At 46.5% G+C, this 25,848-nt stretch overlaps 2 protein-coding genes across 5 annotated transcripts; both read left to right on the top strand.

The window, feature by feature from the left end:
- The first annotated feature begins 907 nt into the window (after nucleotides 1-907).
- On the top strand, nucleotides 908-25,493 carry UBOX5 (U-box domain containing 5). 3 transcript variants are annotated; one of them, XM_067533502.1, is made up of 5 exons: nucleotides 908-1,027; nucleotides 16,766-16,869; nucleotides 18,561-19,755; nucleotides 23,306-23,467; nucleotides 24,588-25,493. In XM_067533502.1, the coding sequence occupies exons 2-5, from the start codon at nucleotides 16,816-16,818 to the stop codon at nucleotides 24,791-24,793; spliced, it is 1,617 nt and encodes a 538-aa protein (XP_067389603.1). In that variant the 5' UTR covers nucleotides 908-1,027; nucleotides 16,766-16,815; the 3' UTR covers nucleotides 24,794-25,493. The 3 variants fall into 3 exon arrangements, with proteins under 3 accessions (XP_067389603.1, XP_067389604.1, XP_067389605.1); XM_067533503.1 differs by lacking the exon at nucleotides 908-1,027 and adding an exon at nucleotides 6,823-6,851; XM_067533504.1 differs by lacking the exon at nucleotides 908-1,027 and adding an exon at nucleotides 15,148-15,208.
- Nucleotides 929-9,782, top strand: FASTKD5 (FAST kinase domains 5). 2 transcript variants are annotated; one of them, XM_067533500.1, is made up of 4 exons: nucleotides 1,932-2,904; nucleotides 3,440-3,515; nucleotides 4,136-4,386; nucleotides 6,115-9,782. In XM_067533500.1, the coding sequence occupies exon 4, from the start codon at nucleotides 6,153-6,155 to the stop codon at nucleotides 8,610-8,612; it is 2,460 nt and encodes an 819-aa protein (XP_067389601.1). In that variant the 5' UTR covers nucleotides 1,932-2,904; nucleotides 3,440-3,515; nucleotides 4,136-4,386; nucleotides 6,115-6,152; the 3' UTR covers nucleotides 8,613-9,782. The 2 variants fall into 2 exon arrangements, with proteins under 2 accessions (XP_067389602.1, XP_067389601.1); XM_067533501.1 differs by lacking the exons at nucleotides 1,932-2,904; nucleotides 3,440-3,515; nucleotides 4,136-4,386 and adding an exon at nucleotides 929-1,027.
- Nucleotides 25,494-25,848: the final 355 nt, after the last annotated feature.

Here is a 25,848-nt window from a genome sequence, read left to right as displayed (position 1 = left end):
CCGAGAACCATCACAGCAGGGTAGACGCATGGAATGTGAGTCGGCGACCGGATGCAGTGTCCGGAAAAGGCCAGTGTCATTCTGGGGTGTATTCACAGGAGAGCTGTATGTGAGACACAGGCGGGAACTGTCCTGCTCTGTGCAGGCCTCAGCTGCAGTCCTGTGTCCAATCCTGGGGGCCACACATTTGGAAAGACAGGGATAAGTCGGAGCGAGTCCAGAGGAGAGCGACCTGTCTTCTGAGGAGAGGTGACAAAACCTGAGCAAGTTTCATGTTGAGAAAAGCCCGAGGGGGGGACCTGATACCAAGCGTCAGGTGCGGTACGGACCCGCATGAAGAGCGCGGGGGGCTGGACTGGATGACCTGACGGGTCCTGCATGTCCGTGGCTCTAGGACAGTGCCGGGCCATGGTGATGTGACCCGGCGTAAGGTGGGCGTGGGCGTGACACTGCGGGACGAGCCCAGCCGGCAGGTCGAGGCTGCATTGCAGTGGCGCGACCCCGTGGCATGACCTCGCACGGTGGCGGCTTGATACGTGGCAGGGGGCGGTGCTGGCATGACGCCGGCGTGACCCCAGGTAGCAAGGGTGCGGCACCACGTGGCCTTGGCATGATGCTGGTGTTAGCCCAGGGGCCAGGGGCAGGACACCATGTGGTGTTGGCCTGACACTGGCGTGACCCTGCCTGGCCTTGGCGTGACCCTGCCTGGCCCCCAGGGGGCGCTGTCACACGGCCGGGTCCCGGCTCAGGGCTCAGCGCAGGCCGGGGAGGGGGGCGGGGCCGGGCCGGCGAGCGGAGACCGAGCGAGCGAGCGAGCGCCCTCTCGCGAGCCCGCGCCGCCGCCGCTGCCGGCGCCGCGCTCCCTATTACAGGGCGCGGCCTGGCCCCGCTCGCTTCCCGTCGCGGCGGAAGTGCGAAGAGGTCAGGTGACCGGAAGCGTTCGAAGGGGGGAGTGGCGAGTCACGACGGGAGGGCGGCCGGCGGGGCGATCCCGGCCCAGCAGGCAGAGGGCGAGAGACTCGGCCCGGTGAGTGCGGGGAGAGCCCAGCCCGGGCCGGGGGAGAGGCCCCGCCACCCTCCCCTTCCCCGCCAGCCCCCGCGAGGGGCCGGTCCCCGTCTCGCGCTCCTTGCCCCGGGCGCGCGCCCCGCGGCTGCCCCTGTCAGCGCCGGGCCCGGGCCCCGCCAGCCCCGGCACCGCGCGCGCGCCACCTCGCTGATGCGCGTGCCGGCCCCGCCCGCGCGCGCGTTGGCTCGCGGTGGTGCCCTCGTGCGGCGCTGCCCCTCCCCCGGGTGGTGGTGGTGGTGGTGCCCTGGCCTGGGACCGGGCGGACGTGCCTCGCGCGCACACGGCCCACGTGCTGCACCTGCTGCTGCTGCTGCGGCGGCCCGCGTGTTGCTTGGGCCCCGTGCATGGCCACCCGGCCTCGCCGTGACCCTGGCGTTAGCCTCGTCTGCTGCAGATGACTGGTTCTGGGCCGCCTGGCACTGCAGGCACCGAGGCGCGATGCTTCCCTGCCTGTGTCTTTCCTGCCTGGTCGCTGGCTCCTGCTGCCTTCTGTCAGGCTGGGCCGGGTGCTCCTGGGGTGACCCCACACAGTGCGTTCCCAGGCTCCGCCACTTGAAGTTCCCGCATGTCTCTGCCTTCTCCAGCACCAGGTGGCAGGCACCTGCGTCTGATCCTGCACGATTCCTGGGTCTGAAATACACCATGGAGCTGCCACTGCTCCAGATGCTCCGAATACACCATTGAAGCAGCTCGGCAGGGCAGAGATACCATTTTTAGTCATTCCGCTCTACAGGCGTTAACGATAGTCTCTTAGCCAACCTTGAAGCATATGTAAACTAACCAATTTCACACCTAACTTTAACATTCAGGTCCAAATTTCCTAGTATTTTTTTGGGGGGAGATAATCTATTCCCTTCCGTTTTTAAACTGGGGGGCTAACACAGTATGTGTTGTTTTTGAGTCACAAAAGTGCATTAGATGCTTCAAACGCCAAGAAAGGTACAATTCCTGTCCCATAGAACATGCAGTCTGAGACTCGGGTTCTGCAACTGCATCAGCACAATTGGAACCATTGCCTTTCTTGGTGCTCTGCAAGGGTCCACATCCAGATCCACTCGCAGGATTGCAGCACATATTAGGCATGACTCACAAAGTGAGGGTCATAAAGGAGGGACCGAGGAAGGATAAGATCGACAGTGTCGTCTCTTGGGACTTCTGTAAGCTTGAAGGATTCAGTCATGTTTGCTCTTTAATTTGCTTCTCATATGTGACACAGAAGAAGTGAGTTTTCAGGTGGAATTGGAATGGAGAGAAGAGGGGGATGTTGGCAGGGTGTTTACACGTGGAGAGTAGCATAGGAAAGAGCACAAAGGTGGGAGCAGGAGAAGGGAACAAAGGGGACATTGAGGCTGGCATGTGTCACTGGTGGTGGGAAGAGGGAACTATAAAAGAAAACACATTTGGAGGAGGAGACGAAGGACACCTAGTTTGAAAGTTCATCTGGTGCATAGTGGGGATTTGAAGATGGGAGTAACATAGACTAAGTGATGAGCAAGAAAGACACTTTAGAACATTTCTCGCTCAAAACTTGGCATTTCTTGTCCTCTGTCCCTCTCCGTCCTCTTTCTTTCTCTTGTCCAGGTTCTTCGGTTGGCTCTCAGGAGGGCTAGTTCAGTGGATTTGTAGTCAAGGAACAGATAAATAAACGCTTAACTCTACATAGCACCTCTCAGAGTCCTGCTGATTTGCTTTACAAGCTTCATACCAAACCATTCTAACAAGATGATTAGCATGATTTTTATGAGCTGTGTGACCGTGGACACATCACTGACTGGCTCTGTGACTCGGCTTCCCCTTGGGTAAAATGGGGATAACTATCTCAGAGGGATGTTTTAAAGGTTTGTTCACTAATAGTAGCAAAGTGCTTTGAAATCCTTGGATAGAAAATTAATTTAATTTTAATAAATGGCACCCCTTGGATCAATGAATGTATGTGTTCTATTAGTGGAAAAATTAATAGATAGCACACAGAATAGACCAAAAAAAGGTCCTAGAGAAACCTGCATATCCTGGACTTAAAGTGATCTGACAGTCAATGACTAGCTTATATTGTGCCACAAAGCTCACCTAATGTAAGCTCCAGCAGATTGCTAGAGGAGGACATGGTTTCAGGGATGGGTGGGCCTCCACTGAGAAGGTGCTTTCCAGTGTGTATATATATATATATATATATATGTATATATATATATATATATATAAACTGCTCAGGCTATATGGGCCTTACACAGATCATACTTCTCTACTGCTCCAGGCTTTCTATCTGGAGATCTGGGAAGATGGCACTGCGTCAGTTATGCTCAACTCAAGGTTGCCCTGACAACCCTAAGATCTAACTATGGTTTCTGTTTTTAAATGAAATCTTGGATTCTGCAGGCATTGATGGGGAAGGCTGGAAGAAAGATTCCTATTCACTGCTGACAATGGATTTGCTGGGGCTTGCGTTGTGCCAGTATGTAATGGCTATTTGCTGTGTTTTTATTGTACATGTGCTGGGAAGTGGGTTGTTTTGTTTTGTTTTATAAGAGCATTTGCTAGATTGCAGGGGTTGTGTGGCATTCTCACACTTAGGGTGAGCTGTTGCTTTCTGCAGTGTTAGCTGAAGTCCCAAGCACAGTGCATTGCAGTGATTCATACTGCTGTCAAGACTGAAGGAACCATTATGATCTCCTCTGACCTCCTGCATAGCACAGATTTGCTTTTGAGGTACCAAAGGCATGAATTGCTATGAGAAGGCTGGTGTTGGATTCAGCACTGTCATCTAACTCTGTGCAGCTGTGCTGACATGGACGAAAACACAGTTACCGTCCGAGGCAATGCAGTTTAGACGTATATAAGGCATCAGACAGGAGTAGCAGCAAATGAGTTTTATTAACCCTTTAACGTTTTTTTTTTAAAATAAATTGTCCTCTTTTCTAGCAGTCTTTTCCTTCTTTCTTTCTCTAGGGTTTTTTTTTTTTCTGCTTTGATTTCTCTTCTGTTAACCATTTTCCTTCCTCTCTCAATTTCTCGTGTGGTCTTGGTCTCTTCATCCAAATTGTTTTTTCAGCTTTTCTCACTCTCCTGTTGTAGGCCTCCTGCCACCTTTAATCCTCCACAGTTGCCATTCTTCCAGAGACAGGAAACATGAATGAGGCACGCTGTGCACCATGGCTAAGAAAAGTAGAAGGATAAATGATTTAAAGCACCATGAGAGGGCACTACTGGTTTCTTGTCGTGGATATGACATGCGTATCCTCGTTCAGGAAGCTCTGTTTGTATGCAGAGTCATAAAGGATTATTGTCCCTGGGGTCGGAGATCTTTGTGCAGAAGGGCACAGAAGGTAATACATATCGCTGCTGTAGTGTCTTCACCAAACTTTGGCTTCCCTAAATATTTGGCATTCTGCAGTCCCTATATGTTTGTTCTGAGTAATATGAGAGAGTGAAAGAGAGCTTGAGCTTTTAAAGGAGTTGAAAATGCTAGAAAATGGTAATACCTCCTTAAGGTTAACCACATAAGGTTGGGGAAGTATATATTACATAAAGCAGTGACCTGGTGCTGTAACTAATCACCATCTGACTCATCTTAAACAGACTAAATTGGCTGCTTACCTAGGCTGGCTACATTAGGTTTTTGTTTTGGCAAGTTTCTCATCGTTGCCCTCTGTCTGCAGTAAGAGTGGTCAGAGCATTTGTATAGCTGAGAGCCTAAGTAGTGATTAGTGTTTAAAGCGCTATAAAAAAAAAAAAAAGAGAGAGAGTCCTGTAGCACCTTAAAGACTAACAAATTTCTGCGGGCATAAGCTTTCGGGGCTGCAACCCACTTTGTCAGATGCATGAAGTGGAAATCACAGATAGGAGGTATATATACATCCAAGGGTAAGAAACAACAATGGGGAGGGCAAGTGCTAACAAAGTCAATTCAGTTAGAGTAGATGAGGCCTATTCACAACCGTTGATTAGAAGGTGAGAATGTGTGAACAGTGACAATTACTTCTTGTAATGAGATAACCATTCCAAGTCCCTGTTCAGACCCGATCTGATTGTGTCAAGTTTGCAGATGAGTTCCAGCTCTGCAGTTTCTCGCTGAAGTCTGTTTTTGAATTTTTTTTGTAGAAGTATGGAACTTCCCCTCTTGAACTAAAGCATTATGTTAGCTGAACTTGCAAAAAAACTTCCCCAGGCCTAAAGAATGGAGCCTCTTTGGTATCTTTACAGTTCTTTTGCATACTAATTTCCAGTGTGTGGTAGTGTAACAGCAGCTTATGACTTTGGGGGTTTTCTCTCGTGCTTTCCATTGCCCTCTCTTCATTCTAGGGCTGCTTTTCTTCCCTCCCAGTGCTAACAGTCACTAACAACAGTCACTTACTTTTGTTTAGGCCTTAGGGTGCCAATCCTTCTGGCAGGCTAGTTCTGCTCCAACTTTCATTCTTTATACCCCTTTGTAAGAGAGAGACACCCTCTCCTGTATCCAGCCCCCCTCCCAATACCCCAACCTTACATTGCATAGTCTCCGATACTTCCATCTGTGGAGCAGTCTTCATCCGTGAGCCTCATTTTGAGAACTGCTGGAGTTCTGGTCAGTGCTGCTTAATAGAACCGAGTCATTTGAAACACAGTCTAATGTAATGATTAGAGCTCTGAGGATCCAGAGTTATAAAAATGTTAAAGGGACACGGTCCGCTTGAAATCTAATCAGTTTAACAATTAAAAGTATTTTAGGTCCTTTCACAAACTGAAGAAACAGACTCTTTTCCCCTAACCAGAGAGCCAAGTACTTGTAACAGTTGAGTTGCCAATCCTATCAATTCTACAATGCGTCAGGTCTTCAATTTTGCGTAATAACGGGTTGTTGAGCTTGGGTAGATTTTGTGTGTGGTAGTTTGGATAGTACTGTTAGCTGCTGACTTGCAGGAAAACACCTGATACACAGTAACTCTTTGTGAGCCATGTGGGATACTCAGTCTCTCATATGCCATCTAACTTACTAACGTGTTAAAGGTTATGTTTTTTTAAAAATGCATCATGATAGATGGAAGCCACTCATTCTTCGTCTGCCCTTTTTTCAGTACCTGGAAGCAATTCTGATCCCAGTAAATTGTGATCCATGACTACAGTGATAATATGCCGAAGATTTCCAGGAGGAGTTCGCCGTGCAGTTGCATTTTCAGCTACAACCAAGTGCGGGGCCAAGAAGAAAATTCCTCATGGAAAACAAAAGGAAGCTGAGAGTCCTGAAGTGAGTGACACAGGTGCTAAAGCTGTGGCTTCTACCAGATTGTTGAGCCCTCTGAAGTACAGAGCACTTTATAATCCATCGGCCTACACAGGAACCAAAACTGCATCACATCGGAATGCGACTAGAAACTGTGAAGACGGTGAAGGGCCACTTGAAAATGAATTCTCTAGCATCAGTACTAAGCAGGTTCAGAATACGTACGGCATCACCTGTTCACAAAGCCTGCCAAGCACAAAAAACACCTTGTTGGATCTGGAGTTCCATAAAACTGTTTCCACAGAGGCCAGCTCTGTGCAGGCAGATGCACTGGAGCCCACGGAAGACATATGGCTAGACACTGATGTGGAGGACTTTGATCCTAGGATAGAATCCAGAATGTTTCAGAAGCACAGGCCCGAATACCGATCTCTAAGTTATGACAAATCCGAGACTTTGCAGGTCCTTCCTGTAGAAGAAGGTAACTGGATATTGCATAAAGTAACTTGGGTTGGTCATCGCCTGATCCCAGGCACCATTGTGGAAAGTTTTTGCAAGTTGAGCCGTTTGCCAGTGGAGCAGCAGCCGATGGTGAGATCCAGTGCCATGTTTATTAAGCTGTGTCATTATGGAGTTGAAAACATCCAGCTTTTTAACACCTCAGAACTCATTGATATTTTAAAGGCCTTTGTCCGTTTAGCCATTCCACCAAACTACTCCATGCTGGATGTGTATGAGACTGAATTTTGCCGTCAGATGTGGCACATGAGCCTGGATCAGGTGCTGCTGGTGGCTGACTTGTGGCATTGCTTAAAACGCCGTGTACCTTGCTATTTATCGATCTTATTCAGTTATGTTAACTTGCATTGGGAAAACCTCACCTTGCCCCAGCTGGTTCAGCTGATTTATATCATAGGCGAAGGCCAGAACATGCCCCAAGATTTAATGCAGAAGTTGGAGACCTTAGTGTGGAGATATTTGGATTCCTTCAACTTGGAGGAAATAGGCACTGTTTGCTTGGGGTTCTTAAAGTCCAACAGTATCTTTCCTGAGTATGTTATGAGAAAAATTGGAGACAAAGTGTCAGCCCAGATAGTAGACATGAGCACTTTTGCTTTAGTAAATGTACTTAAGATGTTCCGCCATACCCGTGTCAGTCATTTAGAATTCTTGAAGCAACTTGGGAAAATAATTCCTCCTCAGATTGGTACTATAAACATCTCGGGTGTCATGCACATAACTCTTACCTGTTCGGCCTTGCATTACCTCGATGAAGGGATTATGAATGCAGTCGCTTCTTCATTGCCTTCCAGGGTGATGTATTGCCGAAGCAAAGATATTGCTAAATTCTTGTGGTCATTTGGAATCCTGAATTATGAGCCGCCAAATGCAGAGAGGTTTTACTCCAGCCTCATAGAGGAGATGCAAAGAAGGATGCGTGAATTTAAGAAATACCCTGAACATTTCCTCACCTGTTTGTTGGCTCTGGCATTTGCTGGGCACTTCCCAGCTGACCTGATAGATTATGCTCTGAGTGCTGAATTTATTAAAAAAACCAGGAAGAGCAAATTTGACCTCAGAAAGGGCCTGTTCTGTCTTGATAGCAGTGTAGAGATTGAGTGCCCAGATTACAAAGGTAATCGCCTTCCACTGCAGTTTCAGGAAGAGGTTAATTTTACAAAGAAGGAAATCTACATAAGGCAAGAAATGGTAGAAGCTCTCTCTCTACTCGAGGAAATGTTGGGTGGGCCCCAGTATGTCAAACACCACATGATTTTGCCTCATACCAGAACAGATGATGTGGAGGTTCACTTGGGCACAGACCAAAAGCCGTTACCTTTTAATTTAGAAGCTACTACAGCAGCTAAAGGTGAACGGCAAAACATTGGCGTCATTCTCACAAGTAACTTAATGAATAAGTTGCTAAAGGGGAAGTCCAGTGGCAAGTCACTTGTGGATAATAAAACTCAGATAGAGACTTGTAGCCAGAAGGAGGCAGTAGAACAGAAGCAGGTTCCAACCACTGGGAATCATTCTGCATTTTCATATAAGGCTCCCCTAACCAACACCATTTTGAATTTGACTAAATCAAAGACTGCTCCTAAAAATCATCTGTCCCAGCTAAGGCCGCAGCCCGGAGTTGTGAAGCTAGCCATTCAGGTGTCCCTCATAGACGACTATTGCTATGCTTCTAAGCAGTTGTTGGGACTGCACAGCTTGAAGAGGAGGCAGCTAGAGAAACTGGGATATGTGGTGGTTGAGCTGCCATACTGGGAATGGATTCCTTTGTTGACACAGACGCGTCCAAAGAAGCTGAGCTATCTGTACCAAAAAGTGTACTCAGCTTTTTGATGATGCTGTTATTCTTAAAGAACTATTTGACCAATTAATGCTGAGCCAAGTGCTGTAGGAGAATCTGCCTGGTTATACAGAGAGTGAAATAGCCATACAAATGCTTCTCTCTGATGTTTCTGATCACTGATTAAAATGGTCCCTCGCTTAGAGTAACTTACTTTAAGCTTTGGTGGCTGCTTTGACCACCATGTTAGCAGGTTCATCCTGCTGCCTCTCCTATATCTGTAAATCCCAAGCTTGTTCTGTCTTGTAAGTGGATCCCGGAATGATTCTATTAAAAATAAAATCGATGGTGACATACTGTTTTATCCCTTCAGGTGAGAGCTGGGGGGTTTGGTTGCTCAGTGTGTGAAAACCAGTCAGGACAACCAGAGAAGACTTGGTGTGATTTCTAAGCTATGTACATGGCCCCCCTGCTACAAAAGCCTCTTGCCCATAGGTACTTGCCACACAGATCTTCCTTCACTTAGCCACTCCCAGAGCCACTGATCTGGGTGTCAGGGAAATGGGCCGCCGTGTGCTCTGACTGCTTCCAGTGTTTCTAGTTTTGGGGAGGTGGGGGTCTGGGAAGGATTCCAGGACTTCCCCTTCCTTGGGCTGCTTCCCTCACAAAGAAAGTGAGGGAGATGGTGAGTGGTATGGGGTGGGGTTGACAGCATGTGTGCTGGAGAGGAAGAGGATGGATGTGGGGAGGGACTTCCCTCTGGCCATAGGTTTCTCATGCATGTGTGCGCACACACAAAGCCTTTGGGGGAACGTAGGTCCTGGGTCATGCTAAGTGGAGAGGCATTCACCTCACACAGCCCCCAAGTCGGGGTTGAATCACATAGACCAAGCAGTGTGGCAGAAGCTTGTACTGCTGCTGTCTGGCATATCTATTCTGTAGCTCAAGAGAAGGTTTTAGTCTTCAGCACCTTAGTTGATACACTTATTGTGACGCATCTAAAATTAGATGGTAAAATCTTTCAGGGGAGGGAATAGGTCTTTGCTCTGTAAAGGACCTGCATGTTTTGGAGCATTGTGTAAATTATCATCTTCCTCTTATTTTATACCATGTTAAAGCTCCGATCCCATACTAATAAACCATGCTACTAGCAGAAACATCCATGTGACGGCACAGGCTAAGGGGTAAAGTTATGTGAGTAAAAATGTTGACTCTTGTTTCCACATGCTGTCCGACTGTTGTCGTTTGTACGTGTTCCCCAGAATTTGTGCCTACAGCTGTCCCCTGGCTGGAGGCACAACCACCTCTTTGTTCGTCCCACTTCCTCTTATCAGCTGTCACAATCCAACCACCACCGAACCTTTGGACTCCAGCATTCCATATGGTTCTCACAGGGCCCGGGGATGATTGAACCTGGCAACATGCTACACAAAATGAGCTTTCAGCCATGCTTATTTAACGCTGTTCCCATGGCTTCGTGCTGACTCAGCAGTCATTCTAGACTTCCAAGTGACCGCCCTGGAAGACACATTAATTTGTGTGAGGGGCGAATGAGGGTTGTGTGCTGAGATGAATGTCTGTGCGTGTTTGGGGCTATTGTACTTGCTGGTTGAATTGAGTGGGTGGTTGTGTTGAGTGGGGCATTGTGCTGGGAGATTTGCACAGGTGGCAGTTTGCGTGCACCGCTGTGGCAGTTGGGCCAAGTACTCCACCCTCTGTGCAGTCTGTCTCCTACAACCAATGAACTGTTGCTTGCAAAGTAGCAGTTGAGTAAAGGTGGTGATTGGTTGAAGTACCTTTGATATCCTAATGGTCTAGGACTCTTGGCATTACAGATACATGCCTTACTGTAGTTGTGTCCCGCTCGGGTGTAATTCATAAAGTCAAAAAGGCTGAGAAGTGAAAATGTGGAGGGTAGCAGACCATTTATCCCAGCAATGCCAGAACCTGGTGATATTCTGAAGAAGAATTGCTCTCAGCTGTGCTTGTACGGGTTTCCATCACCTCACACTAACTCATCAGACATCATAGTCTTCAGAGTGACAATCCCATAATTGTCATTATCATGACAATTATAATGATTCAATGATAATGTCATTCATAATAATCCCATGAAGAGGTGACAGGCTCTGTGGATGTGGGAAAGCAGTGGACGTGATATACCTTGACTTTAGCAAAGCTTTTGATACAGTCTCCCACAGTATTCTTATCAGCAAGTTAAAGAAGTATGGGTTGGATGAATGGACTATAATATGGATAGAGAACTGGCTAGAGCATAGGGCTCAACGGGTAGTGATCAATGGCTCCATGTCTAGCTGGCAGCTGGTCACAAGCGGAATGCCCCAGGAGTCAGTCCTGGGGCCGGTTTTGTTCAACATCTTCATTAATGATCTGGAGGATGGGGTAGAGTTTGCAGATGACGCTAAGCTAGGGGGAGTGGTAGATACGCTGGAAGGTAGGGATAGGATACAGAAGGACCTAGACAAATTGGAGGATTGGACCAAAAGAAATCTGATGAGGTTCAACAAGGACAGAGTCCTCCACTTAGGACGGAAAAATCCCATGCACAGCTACAGACTGGGGACCGACGAGCTAGGCAGCAGTTCTGCAGAAAAGGACCTGGGGGTTACAGTGGATAAGAAGCTGGATTTGAGTCAGCAGTGTGCCCTGGTTGCCAAGGAGGCTAATAGCATATTGGGCTGCATTTGTAGGAGCATTGCCAGCAGATGGAGGGAAGTGATTATTCCCCTCTATTCGGCACTGGTGAGGCCGCATTTGGAGTATTGTGTCCAGTTTTGGGCCCCCCACTACAAAAAGGATGTGGACAAATTGGAGAGAGTCCAGTGGAGGGCAACAAAAATGATTAGGGGGCTGGAGCACATGACTTATGAGGGGAGGCTGAGGGAACTAGGCTTGTTTAGTCTGCAAAAGAGACTTGATAGCAGCCTTCAACTACCTGCTATCAAGGGGGTTCCAGGGAGGCTGGAGCTCGGTTGTTCTCAGTGGTAGTAGATGACAGAACAAGGAGCAACAGTCTCAAGTTGCAGTGGGGGAGGTCCAGGTTGGATATTAGGAAAATCTTTTTCACGAGGAGGGCGGTGAAGCACTGCAATGGGTTACCTAGGGAGGTGGTGGAATCTCCATCCTTAGAGGTTTTTAAGCTGAGGCTTGACAAAGCCCTGGCTGGGATGATTTAGCTGAGGTTAGTCCTGCTTTGAGCAGGAGGTTGGACTAGATGTCCTCCTGAGGTCCCTTCCAACTTTCATCTTCTATGATTCTATGATGATATTGTTATGTAATTTTAGATATAGTTCAGTGGAGTAGAGGCAGTAGAACCTATTGTAATATTACACACACACACAACTATGCCAAATATCAGAATTAAGATTGCCTGTGCAACCCATTCCCTCACTCCCAGCGTGAGTCTTTCTGCCCCATCCCCTCCGGTCTCTCCTTGTCCCAGTGTCTTCACTCAGCTAGTCCCAGTCCCCACTCCTCAGGCTGCTTGTCCCAATCTCCCTAGTCTTATCCAGACTCTTCTGCCCAGTCTCCTTGCTCAGCCATTCCTAGTTCTCCCCCCACACCAACCTCCTCATCTGATTTTTCTTTCCCTCTTGCCGCCCACGTTCTCTGTCCCCACTGGATCCCAGTCCTACTTTCCCTCCCTGCAGTCATTCCAAACTCACTCTTTCCCCGCCTCTTTGTCCCAGCTTTTTTGTGCAGCCAAACCCAGTTCTTTCCTCACATCCTGACTCCTCATCAGATCTGTCTCCCATCCCCTTAATCCCTCTCTTGTCCAGCTAGTCCTAGTTTCCTCCCATCTACGGGCAATTAGTCCCCCACTACATACACATATGCAGTTTCCTTACATGGCTCCCAGTTTCCTTGCCCAGCCAATCCGTCTTCCCTCCCTGCCTTGCCATCTCCAGTCCAAGTCTTATCCTCCCACCCCATCTCAATGTGCTCCTTGTTCCAATCTATTCGCTCTTCTCCCGCCCCCCCTGGATCCGGCTCTTGTCCCCTCTGTATTTGAATCCGGCAACTTCCTTCTCCAGGTTCTCCGGGCCCAACAGAGAGAGCACTGAGAACACAGGCGAGACAGTCTTCCTGCTCTCAGGTAGGTACTGGACCCAGCACAGTTCACAGCAACCCAGGGCTGCAATAGCAGGGGAAGTCCTGCCCATCTCTGGGCTGGAGCATGCCCAGTGCGGATGGAATCTTTGGATTTAGCTGCTAAAATCCAGTCTCTATTGAGCATGTGCAAACAGCTTTTTTTTTTTTTTTTTTTTTTTTTTTTTTTTTTTTTTTTAAAGACTTTAATTTGGCTAAATTTGGGCAGATTTTCCCAAGAACAGCAAAAAGCACATCCCTGGCCCAAAGGCCATTCCCCTGCCAAACTTAAAGTCTCTGCTCCAAAACATGGGGGCACTTGAGCTTTTCAAAGAAAACATAACCAGAATCTTTAATGTGCAAAATGTGGTTTTTCCCAGACTTGATCTCAGAAACAGCTGAACTGTTCTGGCTGAAATTTAAAACAAAAACAAAATATTCAGCCTGAGGCAGGCAGCCAGAGTGGAAAACCAAATGATTGAAGTTTGACAAAGTCATAAACAACTGAAAGTAGGCTCTTACAGTGCAAAATGCTGGGTAGTCTTAACAGTAGGCAGTGCTACCAGTCACGACTATCAGCACTTTGGGGTTTGAAAGGGTTGGTGTGTGAGGGGGGTCCCCCCAGTCCTACTTCTGTTGTAATTTTTCCCACTCCTCAGTGGAGGGATAATTCTCCTTTGCATACAGAACTTGAACACACCGTGCATGCAAACAGGCCTGACAAGCTTATTGATACTCTGTTGAGCTGAATAATGTTTATCTCAAATAGTAGCACAATTTATTTTAAATCTTGTGTTTCATCTCAAAGAAAATCAGTCCTTAAGTAGTACAGAACAGGAGCTGCCCGTTGACAAATAGGCACACAGCTATATCCAGGCACTTATCTCACAGTGGATTGCCCCTCAATGAGAATATTCCTTACATCTCTCAATAAGGGAAGAGATCATACATACCTATTGCTGTGAATTGTTCTGCTGTTGGTGCCATGCTCCCTTTTCAAAATTACCTTGACGTGCATATTGTTTCTCCGTCAGAAATCTCTCCAGGGGAAATAATTTCTCTGTGGTAACTTATGTGAGCAGTACAACACTCTGTCCCGTGACATCATAGATTCCAAATGCAGAAGAGACCACTGTGATCATCTAGTCTGTCCTGCATAACACAGGCCAGAGAATTTCCCCAAAATAATTCCTAGAGCAGATCTTTTAGAAAAAACATTCAATCTTGATTTTAAAATGGTCAGTGATGGAGAATCCACTGCGACCTTGGCAACACAGTAAGTTGTTCCAATGGTTAAAAAGGTACGCCTTATTTCTAGTCTGAATTTGTCTGTCTTCAATTTCCAGCCATTGGATCATGTAATACCTTTGTCTGCTAGACTGAGGAGTCCATTATTAAATACTTGTTCCCCATGTAGTTACAAGCTATAATCAGGTCATCCTTTAACCTTCTCTTTATTAAAATAAATAGTTTGATCTCCTTGAGTATATCTCCAGTGAGGCGTGTTTTCTAATCCCTTAGTCATTCTCATGGGTCTTCTTCGAACCTGCTCCAAATTACCACTGCTGGTAACACACAGTCTGAGTTCTCTTCAAAAGCTGCTGTGATATCAGCCCAAAGTTGATACTTCAATGCTGGGCATCAGCATAAGAACCTGGCTAGATAAATAGATTGATCTTCTATTTTATAGAGCTACATTTCTCCCTGATGGGATCCCAAAGTGATTGACAAACTAATTCTTCTAGATGAGAAGCAGAGGCAGATGAGGTGGTGGTGTTTTATTTGTATTGCCATAGGGCCTCGGTGCCCAGAGGTGGGTCAGGATGCTGTTGTGCTCGTAGCTGTTCAAACACAGCACAAAGAGATGGTCCTTACCCTAATGAGCTTACAATCTGAGTATAAGACAAGAGCCAATTTGTCGATGCTGACAGACAGATGGGTGAATACGGGGGAACAGAGAGACCATATTGGTCACCAGGATAGGTAGTGATCTCAGCGTACCGGCACCATTCTCAGAGAACAATTTATTAGGTGAGATACACGCTAACAAATGGGACAGATAAGATAAATTGGGCACTCATACATATACTTCCTCAGAGTATAAGCAAAAGGGGACAATTAAAGTGAAAGGCAGCAAATTGAACAAGAAAACTTCTATGCAATATAATAATAATTAACCTGTGAAACTAATTGCTGCAAGACACAGTTGAGGGCAAGAGCTTAGAAGGATTCAAAAAGGGCTTAGTCACTTGCACTGTACAGCAGATGTTCTCAATGGCTAGGCTAAAAAGATACTTGGAATGGATTTAAACCTGGGATGTAAGCTAGCCAGAAACAGCCTGGGGTTGGGAAGAAACTTCCTTCATGAGCAAGCTGTAACATAATTCTCCACTACAGAATGACTTGTGCCTACCCTCAATTATCTGGTACTAGTCATTGCCAGAGATGGGTTGCTGGATTGGATGGACCAGAAGTTCAATGAGATCTTTAATGATGAGGAATGGAGAGATATACAGACAGTTCTACATCTCAAGACGTGGTATTTCTAGCAGCAAGCCCCGCACTGCTATAGATTGCAGACCTGACACTTTTAAAATAAATAGAGGCTTGAAATTGCCTCTCTGTTTACCTTTAGTGAAAGGGCCATTGATTACATGTATGTGTGCTGGTCTCCTTTTAGCACACAACGCCTGATTCACAAAAACAATCAGGTAGACATTGGTAACATAAGCTTCAAACTCTGCTCTTTCATGGTGGTTTGAGATATTTTTTACATTGGCTCTAAAGTCCAAATTCAACGTCACCATTTATCTGTGTTCTGACATCTGCATTTAATCAGTGTCCAGGCTGCATTATTCTTGCATGTTTACTAGACAGGTACAGGAAACATTATCTGGTGACCTGACTTCAGTTAATTTTATAATCCCATTGTACACCTAAAAGAGTTTGCATAAGTCCAGTTAGGCTGAACAAATACCCTCCATTAGAAATCATTTAAAGGGCTCCTTTTTCTTCATAGAAGTTACAAGTATGTGATTACAAGATTGCTCCAAGCAATGGTGTTTACACCTACTTTAAGAGGTTAAAATTCTTACTTTACAGAGAATCTTATCTTTAAAAAAAATTGCGTCTAACCAGTTTTAGTTCCTTGAATGCAAAAGTTGTGTGTTCTGGCTTTCTTTTCTGAACACTTTTGAATTTCAACATTGGTCAGCGCTCAGAATTTTGTTGCTCTCCCTAAAGCACACAGTGCTGTATTGGATAACAGAGAGCAGCTATTAAATAACGATTATTAATTTTTGCATCCAATAGTAACTTTCATCTGAGGATTTCAAAGTATTTAGAAACATTTATCCTTGCAACACCACTGTGCACTCTTACTTATTTGTATTACAGTAACGGTTAGAACCCAGGTCCTGTTGTGCTAGATCTTTGACTAACACATAGATAGTTGCTTCCCCCCCAGATTGTTTACAACCTAAATAGACAAGACAGACCCAAGACGGAAGAGGAAACAAGGACAGAGATGTGAAATGATTTGCTCAAGATCAGGCAGGAAGTCAGTAGCAGAGACATGAATAGTTCTTCTGACTCCTAGAGCAGTGTCCTAGATCACACTGCCGCTGTGCATAAACTATGGCCAGGGAGTGGTGAAGTGATTTGACCGAGGTTTTAGTGAGGAAGATTTGCAAAGACACAAAGGGAAATTAGGCTGCTGAGAGTTAGGCACCTTTGAAAATCTCCCTAAGGTTGAATGGATGGCAGGGCAGGGACTAGGTACCTACCAATCCCTTCCTCTCTAGAGCACACTCTCCTTTGATAAGGCTTGCATCTAATCACTGGTTTATTTATAAATGAAAATTTTTCATAAAAACGGTTCCTTCTCAGATGGTTTTTCTCCTTTGAATCGTGAATGATTTAACTTCATCTTGCATCTTAACCCATAATCCCCATGACACACACTCTTGAGTTTCTCTTGAGTTGCTCAATTGTGAACAATCAGACTCGCGATGCACCTGTGACTCAGGAACTGTTTACACAAGAGTCTCCTATCTTCCACTGTTCACTAACGTTCATGTTTTGCTTTTGCCTTTAGTTTTACCAGCTGATTCTGATGCTTAGAAGTTGAGCTCTTGAACTGCAAAGATGGTAATAAACGTCTGCCTCCCTCAGTTCAAGCCAAGAATTCACTGCAACAAGGTAAAATAAAAAGGCATTGTGTTTTCTGTGGCTGAAGTCATAGAAGGTCAGCTCTGGTATCCCTTGGTTAGGTGGGGAGAAAAAGCAGTCCTTGTCTCTGCTAGACAGAGTGGTCATGGGAGTGCTGACTCAATATATCATTTGTGTCCGAGATAATGGAGTAGCATTCTCAGATGCTCATGCAAATCTTTTCTAAGAAAATACAACCAATTTTACTCACCAGACTCCATGGTGAAATCCCCCAGCAAACACCTGAGCCAGTGTATGCTGCAATTATCTCAGTGTAACATGCAGAGAGGTGCTTTTGTGCCATCACATTTAAAGGGACATGTTCAGGTAGATTGCAGCAAAAACATAACAGGATTTTTTAATTTTGCAAACTGGGATAGAATTGTCTGGGGGGACTTGGGTTTAGTTGAAAATTTATTTTTAATTTATAACTTTTTTTTGTGTAAGCCCCTCACGCTACTCAAATCTTCAAAGCTAACCAGTTTTATTGCAAAGAATTGGGGCAGTGTGGTATAATGGTGAGCTAGGACTCCTGGGTTTTTTTTCTGACATGCATGCTGGTCTTCAGGAAATCATTTCCTTCCAAATTTTCAGAAGCATCTGCTAATTTGGGGTACTGAGCACCTGTAGCTCCTGTTGTCTTTGTTTGGAGTTGTGGGTGCTCAGCACTGTTAAAAATCAGTTCTGAGGTGTTTCAGCGTGGGCTGCCAGTTAGGAGGTCAATCTGAAAAATTTGGCCCTTATCCTTTCTCTGCTTCAGTTAACCTCTCTATAAAATTGGTGTTGTTATGCTGAATTACCTTATAGGGGAGTTCTGAGGCTTAATTAGTTCTGAGATCCTCGGATGAAAGGTGGTAATAATTGCAAAGTCTCGTGTTATAGTAAGAACTGGATATTCAAGTGCTTACGTAGTCATTATTTTAGTATTATAGACAGACACCTCTCTGCCACCCCAAAATTCTCTGTGGCTCAATATAATGTGAAACACTTTCTCATTTTTCTTTATAAGGTGTCAAACTATTTATATGTAACTGAGCTTTCATGTCTGGTGCTTGGGGTCATAGGAATCCTTAGAGATTATCTAGTTCTTGATTGAAAGCCTATTTTGAATTGCAAGCCCCCCTCCTTCCAACTGCATCTCAAAAACAATAAAGCACCTGGGTCTTGTACTGTGAAAAATGCAGCATTTATTTACACAGTATTGAAAACCCTTCCCAGACGGAGTTGATTCCGTTGCTGGTCTGTATAAGCAGGGTGACTCCAGTGAAGTCTGTGGAGTTGTCTGCTCTTCCAGCAGTGCTGAAGTTAGCCTCTCTTCCATATTTTAGCCTAGAACGAATTTATGGCAAAATCCTTTAAGTAAAAATTTTCAGTTACATTCTCATTCCCTTTAATTAAAGGGGCACGGTCATTGGTAAATGTGTCTAGCGTTCTGAGCAACACTACTGTACCAAATGGGTTTGCAGAGCCCAGCACCCTAGAATAACAACTCGGGAATACACTTGCTCTGGGGAGTAAAATCAAGGGAGCACGGTTCATCCTCAAGTTTTGTTATCCACAGTTGATCATTTAATTCCTCATTTACATTTTGTCTTGCAAATGCTGTAAAAGTGGCTGCAAACTCACTTTCCTCATTTGGGTCAAATCAAGCCCAGTATTCTCTCGTTTCTCTTTAAACACAGATTTCTGCTGATGGTTATGAAGTTGAGAACCTCATCTCTGAAGACCTTGCAAAGAGAAACCGTGGCTTTCGCAGTGAATATTTCATCAAGCCCCCGGTCCATATTACTCTCTCCTTCCCCTTCAACATAGAAATCTGCAGGATTAACATAGACATCTCATCGGGAGGATATCAGAATTTCACTGGGCTGGACATTTACACGTCTACCTCATCGAACAAAAGTTCTTGGACTAGCCCCGAGTCTCAGTTCTCAGGTCTGGCCAGTCAGCCCGTGTCAGACAAAGACGTTTTCACACTAGTGGGCAAAGCTGTCCTAAAAAATCAAAGCAAAGTGACGTTCAGCCACAGGGGCTTCAGGCCAAGGCCTCCCTTCCATCAGATGGACGCTGTCTTCTATCCTGGGTCTGCATCTCAAGACCTCTGGAATAAAGGCCCAGCCTCGCTGAGCAACGTATCACACTTAAAAATTTGCATCTCCCACGTAGCAGGAGGTGGCCTCCCTTGCATTAAAAGACTGGAGGTCTGGGGTCAGCCAGCCAAGTCATGCCCACAGGAAGTGGTAGACAGCGTGTTCCAGGTGGCCTCCGAGTGCCTGGTTCAGAGCGTGGGCGTCCAGAGCACCGGTTTCATGTTGCCAATGGAAAGTGAGTGTGTGCCCCTGAGCAGCTCCGACAACAAACAGCAGAGTCTGCAGAAGCTGATCGATGTTGTTCAGGATATTCCTGAAGAGTTCTTGGACCCTATCACTCTGGAGATAATGCCCTTCCCGATGCTGCTGCCATCTGGCAAGGTGATCGACCAGAGCACTCTGGAGAAGTGCAACCGGAGCGAGGCTTCCTGGGGCCGGGTGCCCAGTGATCCTTTCACTGGAGTCGCCTTCAGCCACCATTCCCAGCCTCTCCCTCACCCTTCTCTAAAGGCGAGGATAGACCACTTCCTGTTGCAGCACAGCATCCCTGGTACCAATCTCCTTGGGAGGGCTCAGGCCTCAGGGATGGTCACGCCTTCTTCCATAACCATGTCTTCTCTAAAAAGGAAAATGGCCTACGTGGAGCAAAGCCCTGACGACAGCAACCCCATGGAACCTTCCTACTTTTCTACCACGAACTTACTAGCCATTTCTACCTCAGAGAGCAGTGTTAAAAAAATGAAAACTGAGAGTGACTCACATTTGGCCCAAATGGACTGCTCAACAGGTATCTCACCTCCCTAATTCTTCACCTTCCTGGTCTCCCGGGGCCAGAATCTCACACACCAACCCAAATGGGGTTTCACTTAGTCTTCACATTTCCTACCGATTCCCACACCAAAACCTAGTGGCATTTTTTGAGGCTGTTTGTAGTTTGCTCTGCCAAACATTATGGAAATGCTTTTAGCGTCTCATTCACGTCTGATCGTCCCCTTTCCTCTACCCAGTATGTTCTTCCTTTCATACACAGATTTTACTTCTGTTTTGTGGGTTTTTTCAGCCCTGACCGTATTGTTCTACCTCTGTTAGTACACTATTCTTTTTATTTGCCTTTAATTGGTTCAGATCACTTAATTTTTCCTTTAGTCTTTATTTCCTTTGTCCCCATCATTTTGAGATCATTGGCAAGTTTTGCCATGCTGGAAAATCATCTCTCTTGCAACATGTCCAAAAAAATTATCATGGGGAATTTACTAGCCCAGGTGTACAATCTGCTGTCCCATCATCCTCATAATGGGGGGAAAACCCTCAAATACCTTCCCTGCACTGAGTGAACTGGTTAGTAGAATCATGCATGGGCTGCTCACACAGGTCTCTGCAATCACAAATGTGTTTCTACTGACCCTTCTGCTTCTTACCTTCCTAACAGTTCTCCCCCTAAGAGGCATTTGCGTAATATAGCACAGCTTTAGAAGCACGTGTCAAATCCCAGTCAGTAATGCTAAATGCTTGTGTTGATGGACACCCCTGCCAAGGCAGCGCAAACACTTCAAACCAGTGGATGTCGGAAGGAGCACACTGTGTGTCTAGTCAGAGTGAAGTGCTAGAGGCTAGGGGACAGCACTTGGAAGGCTAGAGGGGAAGGTTCTACACATGGGCTACGGGTAATTCAAGCAGAAAGGGCATTTCCGAAGGAGAAGCCTTTTCATTTGCTAAAAATGGGCTGTAGCAAGTGTCCAGAGAGGAGGAATTTAACACCCGGTATTTCCCCACCGCCACCACCTTCACAGTATGTCTTAGAAAAATGTCTGCCAGCAGAGCCATCGGGCATGAGTGCCTCTTCGTCAGTCCTTTGCCATGTCATGTCATCAGCTCTGGGCCCAGTCCTACACCTCTTGCGCAGCGAGCAGTCCCCCGACCATCCAAGGTTTTAACGCACAGTTTTGGTCCCTTCTGGGCTACAACCTGGAATTCTGTGCTACAACCAAGTTTGGAGATAGCCAGGTTGTAAGCAGGTTCTCTGGCTGGGGTGTAGTTGCTGTAATGGGGGAAGTCTCTCAGGCTTCTGTCACTGTGAAGTTGGGCGTGGGATGCTGAATAGCTAGCGGTGATCGTGGATTGATAGCACTTGAGCTTTTTGCCTGCTGAGCAAGTTACACTGGTTGGAGCAGGAGAATGGCTTTGTGGGTAAAGCACAAGACAGATGCTTCTGCAGGACCAGAATGAGACCGACTGCTCCAACTCTTTCATTGTCTAACAAGTAATACATTCAGTCTGTGTCCTGTGGTGAGCGGCTTAGCACACGGGGGGGATGATAGGCCTGTTGTCTCCATGCGTATTCAGTTATGTAAAGAATTCATTTTTCTTGGCATATTTATTTCCTTCCTTGTTTGTGCAGAAATACCTGAAATGTATTGACCCTAGGCTCTCTCGGTCTTTGCTCCAGAACACACGCAGCTCTTTATGTGCATACAACTCCATTTTGCTCTGCATCTTTCTTATCGGCTGTGTGCCTTATAATTAAATATAGTTACTCAGTTATTCAAGAACACCACAGGTAAAGAGGGGTAAATGGAGTTGAATAACAAAGGGAGAAGAGATGCATGGGTAGGTGAGCTTTGAAGAGAAGTTGAGGGAGTCACTGAGGCAGTGAAGTATAGGGAGTCTGATCTACATAGGACAGTGTTAGCACACAGCATGTGAGCGTCTGGACACACAGAAGGATTGTCTCTCTGAACAGCTGAGTTGAATTTTCTTTAATGCATTCTGCAAAAGCTTACTGTAAGACAAATAGGGTTTGGGCTGCAGGTGGCAGGAAGCGAAAGTATGCCCACAGCAGGTAAGTAGAAATGTTAAAGGTGGGCCAAAGCTGCACACTTCAGATCTGAACGCTCCCACAGTTTGAGGCTTATTAATTCAGGGCAGTCTTTAGAAAACATGATTTATTTTGTATTACAGTAGCACTGAGAGGTCTCAACCGAGATTGGGTGCCCATTGTTTTAGGTACTGCGTGTACACACAGTAAAATAATCCTTGTCCCAAAGATCTTTTTCCCACATCTATCGTGCTTCTGTAGCCATCATCTCTGTAGGAGTATATCTGAGCCCCTGTAGTCAAAAGATCTCCTTTGGGAGATGTATTTAACAGAATTACCTCTACCGACCATTCACGAGGTATAAATGCCAGGCTACTCATAACATGGTCTTTAGCAAAACTCGGTCTTTGGGAGCATGTAGGGGGAAAAGCTGCCATACCTTGCAAAGCAGCCAGAGGGTTCCAGTTAGGGTGTCCATATGTCCAGATTTTATAGAGACAGTCCTGATATTCTGAGCTTTTTCTTGTATGGGTGCCTCTTACCCCCACTCCCATCCAGATTTTTCACACTTGCTATCTGGTCACCCTAGTTCCAGGCCCTGATGACAACACTGTCTTCTAGTTTTGGTCCCCAATTCAGTTTTATGTTTCTCAAACAAACAAATAAATGTATGAAATCCAATGTGAATGGAGGGGTTTCCAAAAGAAAATTAAAACAGCATTTTCTTTTTGGCTTAAATTTTCCTCCTCAGCATTAGAAACCAAACCAACCAATGGCACCAGAAAGTGCAACTGACCAGCCTCGCTTCAGCTGGCCAAGCTGAGCGAAATGCAGAAGTAAAGAAAGAGTGACTGGGATTTTCAAAAGGGCCCAAAGGAATTAGGTGCCTGAATGCCATTGAAGCTGTAAGCAGGTGCCTAAGCATTTGCAAGATTGGGGCCTAAACTTCAGTGGCGTTCAGGCACCTTAATTCCCTTAGTCCTCTTTGTAAGTCCCAAGCAATATAAAAAATAAAACAGCATGTACATTGGGCTTGTCCCTCCATAGATCTCAAAGCACTTTACCCAGCTGGGCGAGGCATCAGTATCCCAACTTCACAGGTGGGAAAGCTGAGGCACGGAGAGTTAAAGTGACTGGGCCAGTCCGTCAAGTGAATCAGTGGCAGAGTCAGAACCAAGGGCTCCTGTCTGCGTAACCGCCCACCGCATGACATGGTAAAAAGTTGAAAAATGCTTTTGTGTGTCACAGTCCAGGACTTTCACTGCGCCATAGCAGTGACCACCCAGGATGTTAGCACGCAGCAAGCTGATGCGCTGTAGGTTCATGCGCTGGCCTGCCATGCATTAACTCAGCCCTAAGGCACGGTTTTGAAGAGAAGTAAAAGGGCTTTTGCCTTATGTTGAGTTGAGACCATCCGTTTAGAATTAAAAATACGTTTAGTAGCAAAGCAGCGTTTAATTTGTCCCTGGATGCCTTTCTTTTCCACGGTGGCTATTCCTAGATCTCATGCCTCTCTCTGCAGGTCCAGTCTCTCACGAACAGAAGCTGTCAGAAAGCTTGGACACTGCCTTGACCTCTGCGCTCAGCTCGAGGCCATCGTTTACAGCTAGGTTGCTAAAAGGCCAGCAGCAATCGCCTAGCGAGGGAGCTAGCAGCAGTTCGTGGAGTGCCGATACCCTAGCTGGTAAGCAGCAAAGCAATTGGTTTCACTGCTGGCGTTTAGAAGCCATAGAGAAGGATTCCAGCCATGGAGGTCTGTGCTTTTGCATGAACACTGAGCTCGCACAGGTTGGATTGTGCAACAGTTTTGCTCTTAACATTTTTTCCCCTCCTTTTGACCTAAAGAGTAGCTTGTAAATCTCTCCACAGTGTCCTGTAAAAAGCCTCACTGAGCAGTAACTGTTTGAGTGCCTCACCGTCTTTATTACGTTATTTTCCCAACGCCATGAAGAGACTGGGCAGTGCCACGATCCCCATTGTACAGATGGGGAACCAAGGCACAGAGAGAGGAAGTGATCTGCCCACAGTCACACAGGAAGTCTCTGCCAGAGCAGGGAATTTAACCTGGGTCTCCTGGATCTCATTCTGACCACTAGGCCATCTTGCCTTGTCAGCTGAATGAGGCCGTTGAAATCCACTGCTAGCAGCCACCTTGTGCCCGCCGCCCGCACATGCAGCTGCCATAGAGTGTGCATACATCTGAGCTGCGTCCCCCAGCAGTGTGTTATACTGTCGAGCTTTTTACTTTACCTTTTAAAGCCATCACCACCGAGATGGAATTTGAATGGCGCACTTTAGGGGTTACGGGCCTGAGAAGCAAAGTGGTATTTAAGGAAAGGTGTACGTTCTGCACACGGTGGGGTATGACACCTGTGCAGATGTCTGGCAGAGACAGAGTTCAGTACTCACATTCTAGTGTTTGGAAAAGGGGGTGACTTTCAGCCTAGACAACAGCGAGATTTCTTTTGCTAGCTTTTGTCCTCAATAAGATTCTGGTGGTACCAAACTTCACCTTGATTTAGTCCTTCCCAAACAGTAATGCTTGGGAGCAAGAGGAATACTCTTGGAGTTTTGACATGGTAGCTCGTTATAAAGAAAACGGCCCTGTGAGCGCTTGCAGCGCCAGCTGCTGTCGGTAGGAGCTCTGGGTGCGCCTCGCTTCTGAGAATCGAACCTCTAGCCTACATCCAACCTCTTGTGCCAGAGATATGGGTGTGGAATAGGTAACGTTTTGCCCAGGTTGCTGTAGCATCACCTGACTTGCTTGAACATTGACGAAACTCTTTCTTCTCTCAACTTTCCAGAGCACAATAGCAGCCCGATTCAAGGATGCGCTTCCTGTAATAGAACATTTTCTTCTTATTTCAAAACGGAGCCTGTTTACCAGCTTCCGTGCGGCCACCTCCTGTGTCGTCCTTGCTTAGCTGAAAAGCAGAAGTCCTTATCGATACTGTGCATGAATTGTAAAAGGTCAGTCTCCGCTCATGATGTGCTGAGGGTCCACTTTTAACTTCTCGCCCGCAGCTATCGAAATGGCTGGCTGAAAGGCCCCAAGCAGAACTGGAGCCTCTGCTATTCCACTTGCCTGTATTGAATAGTACAAGGACGCAGTCCTCCACAGAGCTTGCCAGATGAGTGCACGTCATTCTGAAGAGGGCTTTGTCGTCTTATGCTTACAAAGTAGTGGCGAGGTTAGAGCATTGCCCCAGAGCAAAGCGATACAAGGATAATTAAGCCATATGCTTCTTTAACAAGGAAAATGTATTTATATGAAACTGACATCCATCTAATCATGCACCATCACTCCACCATTCCAATGGCTCAGTGGTTAGCATAGGTGCCTTTTGGACTGTGAGTTTAGCTTCCCTGTCATTTAAAACCATTTAAATATTTGACAAGTCATGGGCCATGTGAAGTCCCTGTGAATGAACCCATGCAAGCTCCCTGACTTCTCACCTTTTCTGCCCCTCACTCCCTGGAATTTCCCAGCAGTGCGAAGAGCACACAGGTCACCTGTTCTGAAGACCAGTAGGTAAGGGGGAGAGGGGCTGGAGTTAGTGCATAAATAACTGGCAATGATCTCATTGTGCTCATACAAACCCTAGAAAAGCCATTGCATTACACACAATGTCACTGGTTGTCATGTGACAGGACCGGCTCCCGTCTGGCTGATAGACATTTAAGCCTTAATAAAATTATGGTTAAAGTCAGTTACTTTTTTCTGCCTTGTAATTGGTCTCTTTGCGAGCTTTCCTAATGATTTCGCCTTGCGAAAGTGGCGTGCCATGGGTCTCTGGTGTGCGGGGGCCAATGCTTGCATTTGCACCCCCCCACACACACCCCTGCACAGGGCAGGCGGGGTCCCTGGCTCCCACCAGACAGTGCCGCCCCCCAGCTGCCCTGGGGAGGGGGGGATCTGTACCTGCGGGGGTACATGCCACTTTCCTTCTCCTGCGCCCTGGGGACTTTCTGGCGCTCATGGGGGCAGCTCCCCCGACTCCGGCTGGGCTCTGCTGCTGTCTCATGTGTTGTCATCGTCTTCCCCGCCTGCCCCCTCCCCCCCGC

The sequence above is a fragment of the Emydura macquarii genome, unplaced genomic scaffold, assembly GCF_026122565.2.
Source record: "Emydura macquarii macquarii isolate MOO-44397 ecotype Brisbane River unplaced genomic scaffold, CSIRO-AGI_Emac_v2 contig_3345, whole genome shotgun sequence".
Taxonomy (NCBI): domain Eukaryota; kingdom Metazoa; phylum Chordata; order Testudines; family Chelidae; genus Emydura; species Emydura macquarii.
The sequence above is the reverse complement of the archived record's forward strand: the minus strand, read 5'-3'. Positions and strand labels throughout refer to the sequence as shown.

What these genes read in the sequence shown, in the direction of transcription:
- FASTKD5 (XM_067533501.1), top strand. Translation starts at nt 6,153, where the DNA reads ATGACTACAGTGATAATATGCCGAAGATTTCCAGGAGGAGTTCGCCGT.
- UBOX5 (XM_067533502.1), top strand. Translation starts at nt 16,816, where the DNA reads ATGGTAATAAACGTCTGCCTCCCTCAGTTCAAGCCAAGAATTCACTGC. An exon ending in CCAAATGGACTGCTCAACAG is followed by an intron (nt 19,756 to 23,305) that starts GTATCTCACCTC and finishes CTCTCTCTGCAG; the next exon opens with GTCCAGTCTCTCACGAACAG. An exon ending in GAGTGCCGATACCCTAGCTG is followed by an intron (nt 23,468 to 24,587) that starts GTAAGCAGCAAA and finishes TCAACTTTCCAG; the next exon opens with AGCACAATAGCAGCCCGATT.